Consider the following 18,101-nt stretch of genomic DNA (forward strand, 5'->3'; position numbering starts at 1 on the left):
TTTATTTTCCTTGAACACACAAATTATCATGTGGAACAACTGCTTTTGTACAGAACAACAAAGTATTTTCACCCTAATTCAAAAAGCAAGAAATGCCCCTCAGGCATGTCATTATCCTAAAATATGCATGTTGTTATCTTTCAGCAATTTTTGGAAAAAAAAATTGGAGTAATTTCTGATATAAGTGAGCTTCATTCCACTTCAAACTTTTCTGAGTAGAATTATCTAACAACAAAACGATAGCTACATTTTTTTCATGATAAAATTTTAAACTGCATGGATGACCCACTTACAAATATAATTAATTTTGTTTAAAAGCTGACAGTATTTTTTCATGTTATATAATTTTTTTTCCTCAGCTTTTGGGGTAATTATCTAGATGCTTATTATTACAAACCAGAAAAATTTAAAATTTTCCAAAGCTGATGACCTAACCTTTGCAGGAAACAAACTGCTGCATGACCTACAAGAGCAATTTCCAAGTAGCAGATCAATGCAGCATTACCAACTCTCATTACTCAGCAACAATTGTGGCAATACTGGATGGTTTGCTTCAAAGTCACAACTGCATAAGAATAAACATTGAACAGACAGGCTGAGATTCTGAGGCAATTGAGAAAAATGGACAAAAAGAAAGGCTTTTCACAAAAATATTTGTGAAAGTAGGAGCTGGGTGTGGCTGGAAAAAAGACAGTACCACAAAGAAAAAGAGAAAGACTCACTCAAGAGAAAGTGGTCACAGTTCTTAGAGTGAACAAACTATACAGCAGTTGTGCTGGTACACAAGTTTAGGCCATACCTTGGCATTTGTAAACTGACACAGGGCATAGAAATGGTAAACAGCAAGACTGCTATTTGTCATTTAAGGGGAAAGGATCAACCATTTCCAACTTATTACTCCATTTATTTTCTTTAACAATTCTCCTAAGAGAAGGCTATGAAAGACACCTCTGCATGCCATGGAGCACGTTTAAACTTCAGCAAAGGTTGAAAAGACTGATAAAAGACTACCAAAAAGGTTTAAAATGTATTTTGGCTCTTTTAATATTTGCTTGAAGAAATAAAAGCACTCAAGCACCCAGACTGATTGCAGAGCAGGCAGCTCAAGAAGGTGCATTACGGAGCCTGCACGACAGCCCAACGTGTCCGTCCTTTCTGCAAGCAGGCAGTGAGAACAGCCTGGCAACACCAGCCACAGCTCAAACCAAACAGAGCCAGCACAGGCAGGCACAGCACCTACTGTCCTGCAAGTCACTGCCCACTAGTTCTGCCTCTCTGCAGCACCATTTTTCTGTAGCCCTAATAGCCTAAGGACAGAGGAAGGGCATGGTTTGAAGACAGATTTAGCATTGTATCAGGTAGAAGGGATATAAAAACCACACAGGCTTTCAGAAATAAAAGCCCTTCTTCAGAACCTTGTATGCCCAAAGCTTGTCTGTCTTTTCCAATTACACTAGCTTGCTTTAACAAAGAGACAGTATTTCTGCCAACAAATGTCCTGTCTTCTTTGTGCAGTGACAGAAAAACAGAACAGAGGTCTGCAGTACCACTGCAGTTTACAACAGCGTATGTCTTGTACCACTGAGACTTCTAAAGCCAAAAGGGATCATCATGGCATCATTCCACGTCAGGATTTTTTAATTATTCACCAGTAACAACTGCTCCAGCTGTGTCTGAAAGCAGCATTTGATATGAGGGATCCATACTGTAAAGAGTCAAATGCGGATTCAATTCTTCTGTCCAAGAATCATAATAAAAACCACATTTAACTTTCAAATGCCAGTTACATTAAAACAAAGTTTAAACAAACAAAAAAGTTTTCCTATATTGTTTTTCTGTATTCTTCCCAGTGACACTACAAACCAAGAAACACTACTGTAAAGGCTTATTTGTTTGGGTTTCTAAAATTTATTTCCTAAACAAGCAATAGACTGCAGGAAAAAATCTGCAAGATACATAAAACCTCAAAAAATGGGACAGGATAAAGAAAAGCTTTCTTTCTTTTTAAAACCAGGAAAATACATTTTAAGCTCCTTCTACTCTAAACCAAAACAAAACCAAGAAGTGCGCAGACTTCCATAACTAATGCAGTACAAAAACCAACATCTATTGAATATTTTTAAAGGACAGTGTTCCTTTGAAAAGCTGTAACTAATTCATTTGACAGTCCAGCTGAGGTATGTTTACATCCCTATCTACTAAAACCTGTGCTAAATGAAACAGGGTGGGTTTTTTGCAGCTGTAGATATGTGCTTGGAACACTGAAATAATGACAGATGTAAATAAATAATTTCCTTTATCTTTACAGTAAAAAATGTTATATATGCTCAATGATGTATTCAGCTTGTTATTTAATTCACTGCATCTAATTTGCATATACTTGTAATACTTTTTAATGCCTCAGTCTAGCAATTAGCATACTGATTCTTATTAAATATATCAAAGATGTCTTTTTAGTTAGCACAGTCAAAAGTAAATGTACACCTGCAAAACATTTTTTTAAGCACTAGCAATTTAAGAAACATTAAGTGCTATAAAAATTGGTACCATCTTAATACACTAGACACAACAGAAACCATTAAAAGAAACACTTACAATGGCACCATCCAACCAATTAGATTTGCAAAATATTTCACTGGAAGGAAAATCCCTGTTGGGCTAATTGAAGCCTCCTAAATTAAGTTTGGGCTTTTTTTTTCTAATTATCTCTCAGAAAGCCTCCTGAAAATCTCTCCCCAGAAAACTCAAGATGGATCAGATACTGAAAGTTGGTATCTTTGTAGCACTATAAAAAAATACTCAGTCCGGCACACTTCAGAGCCTACTGGTCACAATTTTGTATTACAAAATGCAATATTTTCACCCCTTGCCACCGAATAAATAAGAACTAAGCAAAACAATTGCAGAAACATAAGTGTGGCTCACACTACAATGCTTTTAATTCTCAATTACTGTTCAACATGATGAGTCATTCAAATCCAGCACTATAATATGCATGTCAGTAATTCAGTCCTGGGGATTCCTCATTCTTGTTTGCTCTTATAGGCCACAGGCATTTTATTAGAGCCAAGAAAATTAACCAAGAAGATTTCAGCGAATCTCTTCAGCAGTCATAAAAAGATTGCCAAGATCCATCACAAGCATTCACCTTCTTGACTTACTTAGAAATAGTCTCACATTCTTGCCAGAAGCACAGTGCTGCCACATTAGCTCTTCCTCTAGATTTTCACTTTAAATACAATGTAGTGGTCTGCCCACAGCATATTGTTAATTATACTCTAAATGGAAAACATTTATATTGCTTCTATATTGTCACTCTTCCATTCTGTTCATTTCAGCATTTTATACTTAATAATTGAACACATACTAATGTTGAAGTAGCACTGTATGACTGAAAAGCAATAAACCTCACTTGGCACCCTAGCTTTATCCCAGAGAAAAATATAGGTATAAATCCCCATTTATAAATCAACTCTAAAATAGGTATAAATCTCCATTTCTGCGAACAAGACAACACAATATGCTTCTAGAACTAGTCAGCAAATCAAACAGGCTCTTATGAGTTTTAAGTCAATCACAATCTAAGGGCCCACTCTGTGCAACAAACGTGGCTTTAATCAGACACACATAGGTCCTCATCAGACACACATACCAGGATGTGCCTGCAAAATCAGCATTTTCCATTATGGATGGTGGTACACAATAGAGACCACGTTGTTGTCAGCTTTTTTTAACAAGACAATAAGGAAACAAAACATTTACTTCTTCTTATGCAAATAGTAGCAATAAGCACTGCTGTTCAATTATTTTCTTTCAAGAACCTTTCAGCAGACAGAAGAATCTCGCTGCCCATTGAACTACATATCTTTAACATTCTTATCCAAACCAGTGGGATTCTCTTATAAAAGGATTAAATTCAGTAAGCCTGGTGAAGAGCACTGTGCAGCACATCATCTTGTAAAAATGAACTTTTATTTACAACGATGGTCAGCAATACATGACAGTAGGAAAACCTGATAGCAGCCACAGACTCGTCACAGAAAGCTAGTTCCACTAAAGCCACTTCTCTATCTCACCATGTCAGTTTTGTTTTAGAGAGACACAAATTGGAAGCCTCTACTCTGGTCATTGACACAATTCCTGCTGTCAGGAGCATTACTTACAGGAACACACCCCTTTATTAATCACAAGCTCGACCCAAACAACCACAACAAAAAGATTCAGAAAGAGAAGTTTCATTTGAATCTCTCTCCCTCATGCCAATCACTGTTAGCTGAAAGGATGTGCTAACAGCACAGCTAAATCCACGCAGCAATGATGCAATGACCCACAAAGAGACTCCAAGGGCCAACGGAGTAAATAAAGCAAAACTAGCCAAACCCAAAGGCAGCATGCATATGAGCATCTTCTCCACTTAAATGGGCACATACTGAAACCTGGTCTTGTATTTCCAAGTTCTGCAATAAGACTTCACAGAAACAGAAACTTCCTATATTGTTCTCAAAACATATATTACACAAAAGAAGAGAAACAAGTGCCCAGGTTCACTGAAAATTTAGATAACAAAATACAGAGAAATGAAAAGTGATTATTGTGTCACACACACTTAAAAAATAAAATGCAATTTGTAATTGAAAATTAAACAGATAACTAGCTGTCATTCAAACCAAAATGCTGGATTCAAATATCATTCTTCCCTTTGGGAAAATGTGGCTGTAATTTCTTTGAATGAACCTGATACAAATATATACATGAATCTGTCTTTCATCTATACATACAGAAGTCTGTATGATTTACCATACACCCACACACCTTCATACACACAAAGCATGTGGAAGCAATTATTTCAGACTAAGTATTTGATGGCTGCTCCCTTTTTTTGCTTAAAAGAGGATTGTTACTAATGTTACTCAAGAACCAAAACTACCCACTTCTGAAACTTTGGTGCAGCTTGGGTTGAAAGGGAAACATACATTCCCAGAGTCCACCCAATAAATAGCAAAAGAGACAAGAAAAAACACATTGTAAATTTGGTGTATCTTTGGTTTTCATTTCAGTACTTAAAATGTCATTCCACCCACCAACCCAACAGCAAATTTTTGATTTGAACAGATTCTTCTCAAAGAGCACATCCAAACACATCCTAACTAAAAAGCAGAAACAAACTAGGTCCTCCCTGTTGTCTAAGACACTTGGTATGCTACTGGGCATTACCTGCACTTTCCATTAAGCATTATACAAATAGATGGGTGCCAGGAAGATGATAAAGCACAGCTGAAATACCAGTTTATACCAACATATTTGTGCCTTTCAGAAAACATGAATGGAAAAGTTTTTGTATCATTGTACTCAGGACAATGCTTTGCACACTGAAGTTACAGCATTTTACTGCAAGGCACCTCAGCATTTCTCTGAGAAGTCACACTTGGCCTTTACTCTAACAAAATGAGAAGCTTTTCCAGATAAAGCAGCTATGTCCTGTCACAAGCCATTCCAGTTTGCAGCTTCTGAAAATCTGGCAGACTTCAAGCAAGCTTTTCTCCTATTGCCCTGCCTTTCCATTTGTCTTGCAGCCCAGACTTCACCACCATGTGAAAGCAGTTGACTCTCACAGCTTTCAACTTCCATTAACATGCATTTATTGCCTTTGCTTGGAAAATGGCAGGTGCTGGGGAATGAAGGAGAAAGTAGGCCAGACCAAAACAAGACACATTTCCAGAGAACCTCCCACCATCAGTCGTGTATGCTTGAATTTACCAGAAAAATTCCAATTGACCCAAATCCCATTTGGATTAGTCTTGAGCCTCCTTCATACCACTCTGTCAAATTCCAAGCAGGAAGAGAAGAGAAGAGAAGAGAAGAGAAGAGAAGAGAAGAGAAGAGAAGAGAAGAGAAGAGAAGAGAAGAGAAGAGAAGAGAAGAGAAGAGAAGAGAAGAGAAGAGAAGAGAAGAGAAGAGAGAAGAGAAAAAGGTAGCAATCATTTTCTTTAAAGTGTAACACACATTTTGCTTACCTCACTGTTGTGGCCCCTCAAATTGAAGTTGATTCTCTGAGGGGTGTTCCGGTCCCTCCTGCAATGGCTGGAAGTGAAAGTGACGCCCACAACTCCTCTGCCATTGCCCGTTGCCAGCCAGCCTTCCTCATAGTACCGCCTCCTGCACACCGGTTTCTCCTTCTCACTTTTGGGGACTCTGCCTTTCCAGGAGAGGCAGAGGATGTTGGAATCGCTGCAAAGAACAGGCCCATGTTCCACTGCTGCATACATGCTTTTTAAATATTTTATTTTTTGACATAAGAAAGTAATATGTCTAGTGCACAAAATTTAAATCAAATTTTTTTTTAATTGATAAGACTGACCTGGATAGATCATTGAAAGGGAGGAGGATGGGGTCAGTGTTTATAAATATCCACCAAATGCATAGTGAAAAATTCCTCTATAAAAGATGATGGCAGTTGGCTAAGAAAAAAGTAACACTTAAAAAAAAATTCAGGTTCATTTTTGTTTTGAGTCTGTAGAGTGGGGGTGCACTTATCCTTTGGAGAAACAGCTACTTCATAAGAGGCGCTCAAGAAATGGTTAAGTCATCTTTTTGCTCAACTTGATATAATCTTTATTCAGCCTGAGATTCCAGTTTAGTGTAATGCAATTCCAGAGACAAAGAGTTGCAAATGTGTAGGTTTCAAGTAACTTAAGGCTTTTAAAAATTCCTCCAGTCAGATTTTCTTCAAAAGTTCAGTTGCAGAAATTTAAACACACACACATACATATATATGTATATATATGACATTCCTCTTTTCCAAGCTGCCCTCTGGCATATCTTTTCCATCTGATGTATTTCTGCTGCTAAAGCTGAAAGAGATTGCATAAAGGGAAAAAAAGGCACACAAACCGTGTGAAACAACAGACCCGAACTTGTGCAGGCACTGGTGTGCCAGGCCAGTTGGGAAATCCCTCTTGGTACTGAACCGCTCGTTGGACTCAAAAGTTTTTGCAATCCAAAGCCAATCCAATTTTCATCGCAGCACTTTTTTTCCTCCAGAGACCCAACACAGCCTGAACTGTTTATCACGCTATCTTGCCTGCTTTCCCACTTTTTGCTGCCACACACGAATGAAAAAGAACCCTCTCTTCATTTATAGCAGAATCAAAAATGCTCTAAAGCTTTTAGCTTTCAAAGTAGGTAAGTTTGCCTCAGGTGAACCATGAAGTTCTCTCTCCTGTGAAATGGGCTACAATGTCAAGTTGTTTTTCCTTTACTTTTCCCTTTTTTTCTGCTACAAGAAATCACAGACTTTTCATTCTACCATAAAAAAACAAATGCCAGAATTAAAGCACATCAAGTAAGCACGCTTTCAAAATCTTCTAAAATTCAAGGAAGGAAGAAATATAATCATGTAAAAAAGAAAGAGAAGCAGCATTAAAAATCTGACTTCCTGGGTTCACTATTTCTCTAAGTATTTTCCTTGCTTGTTTGACAGGATCTTTCCTTCTTGATGCTTGTCTACAGCACAGATTCATAGTTCCAGACACAACATTTGCAGCTGTACAAGAAGGAAACATATGAAGTATTCCAATCGTTTTATTTGAATAACATTTATGAGCTCAATTAGCTAGTATTTATATCACACTAAGTGAAAAGAGGAAAAAGGAGAGGGAGAAGGGATATGCAAGTTTGATGACCTGGTTAACTCAAGAAGGACGGCGAGGTTTGCTCAGTTCAATGCCCAGACTTGTCCCATAGTTCCTCAACTTATTTACTTCCAGTCATCATTGCTCAGCAGAAGGTCACGATTTATTGTCCATTCACATCCACTGAGCCCAAAGCAAAACGTGCCGAAGACCATACATTATTCCTCTGCTAGAACTAAATCAGTTTCCTCTGCCCTCTTGATTCTTCTGTTTCCCTCACAGATATTGATTTAGATTGTGGAGGTATTTATTAGGCTTCTCCTGCACAGAGGGTGTTTTTTCTTTCTCTTCTTGCAGACTTTTTTCACCCGTGAAGACCATGTGAAAAGTTGAACATTACTGGCAGGTGTCCTTCCATGGATTACTGATTCCTGTGCTGCGAAGGTGCTCCATCTGGTTCTCAAATTAATTTTCATCAATTGCAAAGCTCTCAGGAATAGGCCAGAGCAAGTCTACGTGATGACAAAAACATGTGCGTTTTCATGTACATGCAGTGCACACACCAGTCTGGTACTCAGAGCTGCATCTCCCTTTTCAGTTTAGGTGTGGTAATCTTGCAAGATGCCTGCTACTCAAAACTTGAAATCCCTGGATTCTTCCAACTCTGCAAAGCAAAGCATACACACAAACACAAAAAGAAAAAAGTGAATAAAATAAGTCACAACAAGTTAAAGATACTGGTACTACTGTTACAGTAATTGAAGTATTGTGATTAAGGATTGTATACTGGACTCCTACACAGTGTATTATATATAGATAAAGCATTATTCAGAACATACAGGTTTGCTACATTTGTATTTGATAGACACACAAAGACAAAATACAAATTTTTTTTTTCACTTCCAAAATTCCCAAAACTTTTCACAATGGACATGTATAGCTAATGAAATGTATCTGGGAAGGATACTTTGAGGGGGGGAGAGGAGGGGGAAGAGCTTTGTCCTGGTCACAGTCTCTGGGGCAAAGTCTTAAAGATTTCAGAGCTTTGAAGTGAAGATGGGGAAGGGAGATGTCTGATAGAGCAGGCACAGGGTCAGACCCTGAGGCACACACAAACAGAATCACAGAATGGCTGACCTGGAAGGGACCTCTGGACATCATCTAGTCCCACCACTGTGCTCAAGCAGGGTCACCAAGAGTCAGTTACCCAGGATTGTATCCAGGCAGTTTCTAAATATCTCCAAGAATGAAAACCCTATGAATTCTCTGGGCAGCCTGTGCCAGTGCTCAGTCATCCTCACAGAAAAGTGTTTCCTGATGTTTAGAGGAAACCATCTGTGTTTCAGTGTGTGCTCATTGCCTCTGGTTCTGTCACTGGATACCACCATTAAGAGCCTGTCTCTCTCATTCAATTCCCTCCCATCAACTGAACACAACAAGAAGATCTCCTTAAGCTTTTTCTTCTCCAGGCTGAAGTCTCAGCTCTCAGACTTTCCTCAGAGAAAAGATGCTCCAAACCATGAAAATACAGTACTGAACTTATCAGTCTCAAAGAGACTGGGAAGATTCCTCCAGGGCTTAAACTACTGCTTTGAAGAGATCTAAGGTACTTCAAAATTAAATCTTAGAAGTCTGAATCAATACAGATGAATTTAAAAACTATTCAAATGCTGCTTAAATCTCCATTTAAAAAAGGGGAGAAAAATTCCCCAAAGTCAATTTTATACAAGAGTGTACACAAATAAAGCACAAGAGACCAAGCAAAAGGCCATTCAGGATATTCCAGTAGTTGTATCTTTAGTGCACACATATGCAGTTATTGCATCTACACAGTCACTGCTAAAGAGAGCTCATTTAAATTCAGAGCTGCATTCATAATAGTCATCAGAGCTGTAAAAATGGTCTTGTCTTTATTACATAAAGCACTATACTAACCTCATGTTTCCTGTAATTAACCACTTATTTCATTCTAGCATGGATATATTAATTAATTTTGTTTAAAAAAAAGAGACTAGATAAGAAAACAAATTTACAGACACAAAGGCAAAGTTGTGAAGTAGTTTACAACATTACACAGTTGGCTGACTTATCAGAAACACTGTCCCTGAGATTTGGTGAGTCACTGCCAGACCTCTTTAGCACTACATCTCACTGAAGTTTTAAAAACAATGGCTGCTATTAATTTCCTTTTCATCATGGCAAGATGATGATATGACAAACATCACCTTTCCAAATTCCTGGTGCTTATCAATTACAGCCCAGAGAAAGTTCATATATAGGAAAACATAGAAAAACTTTCAGAGTACAATGGTTTGTAGACAAACTTCTGCATTTATCCCATAAGCAAACTTGATCCTCTGAAGGATCAGTGCCATTGCTTCCATACTCACTGAAATCTTCCTAACAGACATCTGCATTCAAAAGTTGACATTTTATATTAGCAGCATGACTATTATGATGCAAGCCTTTACTAATCCTACAGAGAAATAAAAAAAAATGTTTACTGAGAAAACAAAGTCTCTGAAATATCAGAGCAGAGATAAGCACTAAACAGAGTTGTTTGAACTGTAAAAGAATCCAGAGTTCACAAGTGGATTTTAAAATACAGTTAACTTCAGATACAGTGGCTTTGCATAAAATCTGTATGCAACTTCTGTCCTTATTCACTGCATCTAAGACTAACAAGATTGAGAAAAGGACTCATCTGCATCTTGGTCAATAACCTCCTCTCACCTTAGTTCCATTTACCATCACTTTCAAGATTAGACAGACTAAAGGCTTCTCCTCTTGAAAATATCCTAACTGCATTAGAAATGTTGGTCAGGGAGAGATGAAAATCTAAAATAACTACAAAAGTAATAAAACCAGCCATTATTCAAATGCATTATTCAAACACTTTCTCAATACAATACAACCTATGAGAATATTTTACCTTTGAGTCACTGAGGATCGACACTGTCTTTATGTTACATTCAGAAACAAGAAAAAAAAATACTTTTAAGACTGTAGTATCAAACACTCAAAATACAGACTGAATTGAGATTACATGTATTATATATTAATGCTTTCCATTCCCTTCTTCTTCATTTCCATGCACTCTGTATTTCCTAAGAAAGAACTTAACGAAAAGATTCAAGTGCTTGTCTTCTCTTTAAAAAAATCCATAATTTAGATACTCCTCTTCTACCACCATTACAGCAGCCTCACAGTTCTGCTCATTTTCATCTTTTGAAACCAAGCTTTTCCCCTCCATGGAACAGGGTAATGGCTTCCACCTCTGTTGTGAAGTGTGTAATAGCAGAGGATAAAAAGCATGATAGAAAGAAGAGCTGGGTGTTACCTGCACAATCCTACCACTGGCCCAAAGTCAGTTTGGGCTCACCAAAGAAAGAGAACTTGGCCTTCCAGATGGAACTCATCCAAACAAAATTTTTAACTGAAGATTTTTTATCATCAAACTTTATGCACCTTTCCTTCCACAGCAGTGCAAGGACTAATCACAGAAGTGCACCACCATCTGATTTTGCTGGTGAATTGTTTCTGACACTACTAGGACAATAAATATCAATGAATTCTCTACTTTCACTCTCACCTAAAAGGTAGTTGAAAATATCTTTTCTCTGGATTTCCCCTTTAACAAAGGGAGATGCTACTTGAACTCATCCTCTAATTCTGTTGAGTCTAAACCCAGTGATGTAAGACATTAAAGTACAGACAAAAACACATTAGACCTGTGACACAGGAAAGCAGGATCCACAACTATTTTATTTCATTTTGTTTTGAAAGCATAGTTCTTCTCAAATGCAAAACCCAAAAGCAAGTTACATTTCTGCATGACAGAAAATTTAGGTGCTAATTTTTAAAAATGTGGTTATAAACAGTAGTGTCAATATAAACTGTAGTGTCAATATTTAACTCATCATTTTTATCTTCTGTTCCTACCAACTTATATAAAGTGTGTTAAACCACAGTTGGACAACCAGAAAAATATTTGTTTGTTCTCATGCGTCTTTCATTGAGGTGTTTCTTTTGTTGACAGAAAGAAGCCAAGCACAGCCAAATGTAGCAATACTGCAGCAAGCTCTTCAGTATTTCATATTTATTCAAACCCCTACTCTTCAAGGCTGCAGAGCAGAGAATCTGAAGGCAAGGATAAAAGGGGACTGGGAAGGGAAGGGAAGGAAAGCAAAGAAGGAAAAGTGAAGTGAGTACACACTATTTCTGAATTATTATCTCCAAGAAACCAAAACAAATAAGGACTCACAGCCTGCTTTTGGAAGATTCTGATGACCCAAACATCTTAAGGAAAGAAATAGAAGATAAAGAGTCTTCGAAAAGACTTCAGGATTTTTCAGCCTAACCAGATTCCCTACCTGCCAAACCTGCATAAGGTCAAAGGAAATTGTAGTTTTCCCTCCTTCTGCAGTCTAAGAAGGAAAAAATGTACACGAGTGTCCATGAAGATAGAAGGTATTTTAAAAGTGCCAGCCACAACTGCTTTGGCACAAGCTGATGGCAGATGATCCCACCAGCTATCAAATGGGGACTGTGGGAGCAACCTCTAAGGTCACTGCTGAACGCTACAGTACAAAATTGGCACATCATGTAATAGAGTTACTGTATTACAGGCTAAATAATATAGAGACAGAAGCTGGTAAGATGATACAAGTTGTTATATAGTCCAATCTCTAAATTAACAATAATCATTAAACAATCCTATCAAAACAGTGAAAGAAAATTATTTAACAAGACTAACTACTTTCCTAAAAAGCCTGAAGAAAAAATTACCTGGCTTGGAAGCTGATCTCTCTGAAAACTTACTCTCCAAAAACAGCGACTGATTTTAAGAGAGCTTCCCTTCCTGAAGTCACCATGCACAAAAGGGTTAGGAATTGTGGCAATAAATTTCAATCAGTTTGAGCTGTGCCCAAAAGTTTTTGCTCTTTTAAGTAGAATCAATCCCTACCACAGCCCCAGTGTTGTCCCACATCCAGCTGCACTGGCAAACTGGAAAAGGCACAAAACAAGTGAGAAACAGAAGGGAGGAGTATCTGCAACTAGTATTGATGACTACTGATAACAAAGTTTGGGCACAGAATATTTCTGAACTCAGGGGTTTGTCCTTAGAAGAAAGGGAAGCAAAGTTTTTCCTCTTGAGGATGAATTTAAGATGGCTTGGATGTCCTGGAGCCAAAGCTACACATGAGCCATGAAAATATGCCTCATTTTCAAATTTTAAAAAAGTGAGCTGAAATACTCCAGGACAGGTGTTGAAAAACCTGCTTCAGTGTTGGGTTCAGGTATATATGGGAGAATATATGTGCAATTGTGTCAGGAACCCATGTTTTAAAAAAGGAACCCACTTGCCACAGCAGAATGTCCAAATATGGACAACACTGGACAGACCAGACCAATGAAGAGCTTTTTTTATTTTTTGCACATCAGTCTCAAGACATTGTTAGACAATGGAGACAGGATGTTAACAGCTCGCTAATTCACAGGGGTAATACAGAAAAACATAAAACCATCTCAGTCTAGATTTCAGCCAATCATACATAGAACAACACATATTGACAAGCATTCTATCCAATCTTATAAAACACACGTAATGGTAGTTAAAACAAAGACTGGTTCATAGGAGACAAAGAACAGAGCTCTATTCATGCTAACCTTCTAAAGATATACATTAAATAACCTTGTTGCCATCCTTAAGCCAATTCTACAGAGGCCTATTGTTCTTTGTCACGTATGCTCCACTGCTTGGGAAACTTTTCTGCTGTATTTGCAATGCTAACAAAACTTCAGTCTGAGGCCTATACTTTTTTAACCATTTCCTAAAATCCCTCTAACTTTATGGATTCCAACACTTCAGGAGATAAAAATGCACAAATAACGCATAGTAGCCTTTTAGAGAGTTGGGAGACTCACACCACTGAAAAACACATCCAAACTTTAGAGATTCAAAGAAACAGTCAAGTGTGACCAAGAAATTCCTGACACTTGTGTCAATCTTCTTTCTCAAGAAAAGGCTACAACCCTCACAGCACAGAGAAGCCCCAGACAATGTATACTTCACCAGGAACTTCATCAAAAAGTGGCAACTGTGTCTCACTAAGAATATTCGATGACCTTCATGGGAGGGCGCCCCAGCTCTCACCGTCTCTTTTCCATTGAACTGACTGCGCTGACCTTGCCTGTAATTACAGTGCAATTTCTTTCCCGTAGGAACATTCTGCAGCCTGCAAACATCCCTCGAGTCTGCAGCAGTTCCAGCTAGTTCCTAATTATTTCCAATATCTGCCCACAGGCTCTTTAATACTTTCTTATGAACATACACTGATATTTCGATACTCTCCTCAAAAATCCCAATGTACCTTTGTATGTGATGCACTGCCACAATGGAAACAAAAAACATTTAAAAAAAGAAAGGAAAGGGAAATGAAGGGAGAGAACAACAGATGTCATCAGTTTTTAACATTCAGAAGAGCCTCATAAACAAGAATTATGTCTTTTGGACAGCAAGACATATTTAAGTCAGAAACCTGATAATTGCTGAGAAGCAGCGCTAGTGCAGTGTGCTGCAGCAGAGAGGCAGCTCCTGGTGATGCCTGCAAGCTGCACCACAGGTGTGAGATGGATTCTGAGATTGTGTGTGTGCATTTAAAAATACAAAAAGACAGGAGATGCATTTCTCAAACAGCTTGGGTTTCCCAGTCTTTGGCTTCAGGATGAAGAACTGAACTCCAGTCCTGGCTGTCCCTAACGGGCTGTAACTCAAGATTCCAGGCTGGTTTGAGGACCTGCACTCACCTCACCACCACTGCTTAGAGGTGCAGATACAGAGCAGGGATACTCTGCCCCTGCAACAAAGAGATGCAAACCTTAAGAAGAGCTTCATCTCATCCCTCTCTTTTTCTCCAAGTTCCATGTTTTTTTCCTCTTGTTTCTGGAAGGTCAAGATCTCTGGATTAAAGGAGGCATATAATAGAATGGAAACAGACTAACTCAAGGAGCAGTTCCTTTAGAGGCAGCCTTGATAATCAAGAATCACTAAAGAAGCATTTGTAAAAGTCAAATGCTTTAAACAAATGCAGTAAAGTCAGGAGCTTTAAATAAATGCTTGGAGCAAAGCAAAGACCTCTGAAAGTTGCTGTTTCACTGCCAAGACTCAGAGGGCACAAAATCAGCTGCATACACTTGTGCCCTGTTAGGTGAATGATGGTTTTGATCTGCTCTGTATTAATATGCCAAGTGTTGACTGCTCACCTGTCCAGACAGAAGCAAGGAGGTCAGAAAGACACAGGTGTCCACCAGGCACAGTCATTGTCTGGTGGGCAAGCTGAAGGCAGATCTGCACCTAGGTAAATTCACAGAGCAGTCTTGTGCCCAAGCAGTTTTATTTTATACATGTCTTCACAATTCTCTCTTCTTACTGGCCTAGCTCCTGCTAGACATATGAACTATGTCTATTTCATATAAATATGAATATTAAATAGTAGATATCTTAAAATACAAAATTTTGAAGTGGGGATAAGAACTAGCAGTATACTGTTCCTCATGCATGACTAGAACACTACAACCTTTCTATTAAGAAATCCATAATAGTCAAAAATTGCCAGTTACAGAGGTATTCAGTGGGAGGATGGCTACCAATGACTATCTTCTCTTTCCTTAAACATGAAAAATCAATGTGTTAAAATGATCACAGATGAAAATGAATGAATAGGAAAAGGGTTGCAAAAACTCTAGAAAAGTATATTCAAAAAGCAACAAGAGTTGTAAGTAGGAATTCTGAATATTTCATTCAATGCCCTCTGTACAACTACCAGATAGTGGTGGCTTCTAACTCCAATCTCTACAAAACTATGAAAATGCTCTTCCATTGAACAAGTGTTCATGTTTCATCAAGAAAGTCAACAAATGTTGTAAATTAGCGTGGGATTTTGAGGAAAAGTAATATTCTCATTACTTGGTAGCTAGTGCTATAATTAACTTCATTCTGTTGTTTTTATCCGCAGGAAGTTACATAAATGAAGTAACTGTCAAACTGCTTGGACCCAATTACATCTCTTCGTCAACAGAAAACTCTCAATGCCTCTTTAAATGCGCCTTTACCTAACCTATACCCAAAAGGATTTTTTTTTTGTAAAGCTCAGATTCAGAGTCTACAAAGCATGAGAATCAAAAGGGAAGATTCATCATCACAGTTAAATCTGATCTTTTAGATAAACACTCACACAGAGCTAATGCACTCGCATACAATTAAAGCTAAAGTTATGCATGACTAAACAAGAGAAAGAATGCTGGTGTGGGGTTTTCTTCCCTTTGGATTTTCTTCTTTCCCATTGCCAAGTTACAGCTTACTGCCTTTCCCAAGGAACACAAAGATCTTCAGAGGAAGACAGTAAACTTTTCAAAATAGCCAGACGAAAGATTGATTTGGTTGAAGAATATCAGCTTCCTACATTTTGTACTTCATTTTAGAAACCTGGATTTGGGAAAGTAATATGATTGCATTTAGTAGATGATGTGCTACTTAGCAGACAGCTCCTGCTAAATCTGACAAATATAGGTCAGAGTCCTGCAATCACACTTTGCTCAAGCACGCTTTGCATTTTCTAGTCAAAAGTAACAATAAGACAAAGGCAATCTGAGGTAATTTCATAATTTTGATGTAAAATTTTATTGTTATCTTAGTTACTTTTTTCCTTCTGTGCCGAAGACTACTATATGTTTAGACAAGCCTATTTCAGTACAATCTTGTTTTAGTTAAATAAGTACTTCACAAAGTACCACCAGAACTGTATGAAAGCCCAATATTTACCATGTTAAGAGTTTTGAGAAGAGGTGAAAGAGCAGAACAATCAGAGAAAAGAAACACCATGTAATCTACTCTGATAATTCCCTCTGTAAAACTCAACATCTGTACTGAAGGTTCAACATCTGTATTAAAAAAATCTGCTTGCAAACTGTGTAAGGAGAATTCTGCTGCTTCTTCTGGTAAGCAGCTTGGCAAGGTAACATCATAATCTTGCGGTGTCAGTCATCCCCTTGAGCTTACAAAGTCTATTAAAACAAATTACATGAAAACATCTTTTTCAGGATTTTAATTCAGTAGCTTAAGAGGATCAGGATATTCCAGTTCCCTCTTAGATTCAGGGAACATAAGACAGTACAGTATTTCAATGCCTAATGCTGCACTGACACCTTAATACATTTTCCATTAACTGTGTATTATTCACAGACCACATAATCACAGGTTACTATGAGGAAACTATATGCTCCGTTGTTACCTCTACTAGCTAGATTACAATGAATTCAACAGTTCAGCGTCTGCTTGAAACTGACATTACATTTGATCTGTAACAGATGGATGCACACAATAAACATTAGAGAAAAAGGTTAAAATATGGTATTATATAAAGTATTTTCATACAATGCTTCTGAAATTAGGTAACCTAATGATATTGTAAGAAAATTCTATCCCAATAACTAAAATTATATATTACTTTTCACTTACTCTTCTACCGAATGACAGCATGAAACAAAGATGATGAACATACAGAAATTACAATATCAGAATACAAAAATTCTCTTCCTAGCTATTAAAAGAATTAAATACCTAAATTAAATATGGGAACATCTAGTTACTCAGTGACTCTAAAACCTCAAACATTACCTGACAGATGCTGATTTCATTGGATTGTCAACCTAACAACTCACTACTTAGCTGTGTGATTAAAATGCTGCAAGATTTAAAAAATTTCAAAAAGATCTGTTACATTTAATATATAATTCACAGATAATATGTTTGTCTGAAATCAGTCTATTTCTCTTCTAAAAAGGCATAAAACAAGATTTACATTACATGTGAATATACTGCCTTGTTTATACCTGTACACTGTCACAGCAGAGCTGTTTCACTGCTGCTGTTATTTCTCCTTACATCTACATTGCAATGTATTTATCTTGTAAAGGGGCTGTGTAATGCTTGTGCCACTGGTCAAAACAGAATGTGGAAAGGATTATCTATAAGGAAAAAAAATAATAATTTCCTCATTACATTCCTAGGATGAGGAATTCGGTGTAATTAACAAAACCACAAGGCCATAAGACAGTGCAAGGAGATGGCATACACCATTCCAAGAATGTTAAATAACCCTAACATAGAAGTGAGTGGAAAATGTTCCACAGCAAGCTTGCAAAAAGCAAACCCCTAAAGGCAATCATCATATAGGAGCAAATAATTTTACAAATTAATGCACCTGAGAGACATGTGCATTATCTCACAGGTGCAAATACATCAGTTTTGTTTTTATTCCCACAGTGTCAATACCACAGTAATCTTACCAGAATCTATCACTAAGAATTGGAATAAACAACATTTTACTAATGGACAACCCATAAAACAAATATTCCATTTTTTCCTGTCAAATCCCTATTGTAAACAAAATCCTTAAGCAACTCAGC

General features: G+C 37.5%; 1 protein-coding gene across 1 annotated transcript in view; it reads right to left on the bottom strand.

Annotated features, from left to right (window-relative positions):
* The window catches only part of TULP4 (TUB like protein 4), a 146,325-nt gene that overhangs the window by 111,306 nt on the left and 16,918 nt on the right, over positions 1-18,101 (bottom strand). The window contains exon 2 of the mRNA XM_059467456.1: positions 6,015-8,295. Coding sequence (XP_059323439.1) covers positions 6,015-6,266 — 252 coding nt within the window. The 5' untranslated portion in view covers positions 6,267-8,295. The remainder of the gene's footprint in view (positions 1-6,014; positions 8,296-18,101) is intronic.

Source organism: Ammospiza nelsoni, chromosome 3, assembly GCF_027579445.1.
Source record: "Ammospiza nelsoni isolate bAmmNel1 chromosome 3, bAmmNel1.pri, whole genome shotgun sequence".
Lineage (NCBI taxonomy): Eukaryota > Metazoa > Chordata > Aves > Passeriformes > Passerellidae > Ammospiza > Ammospiza nelsoni.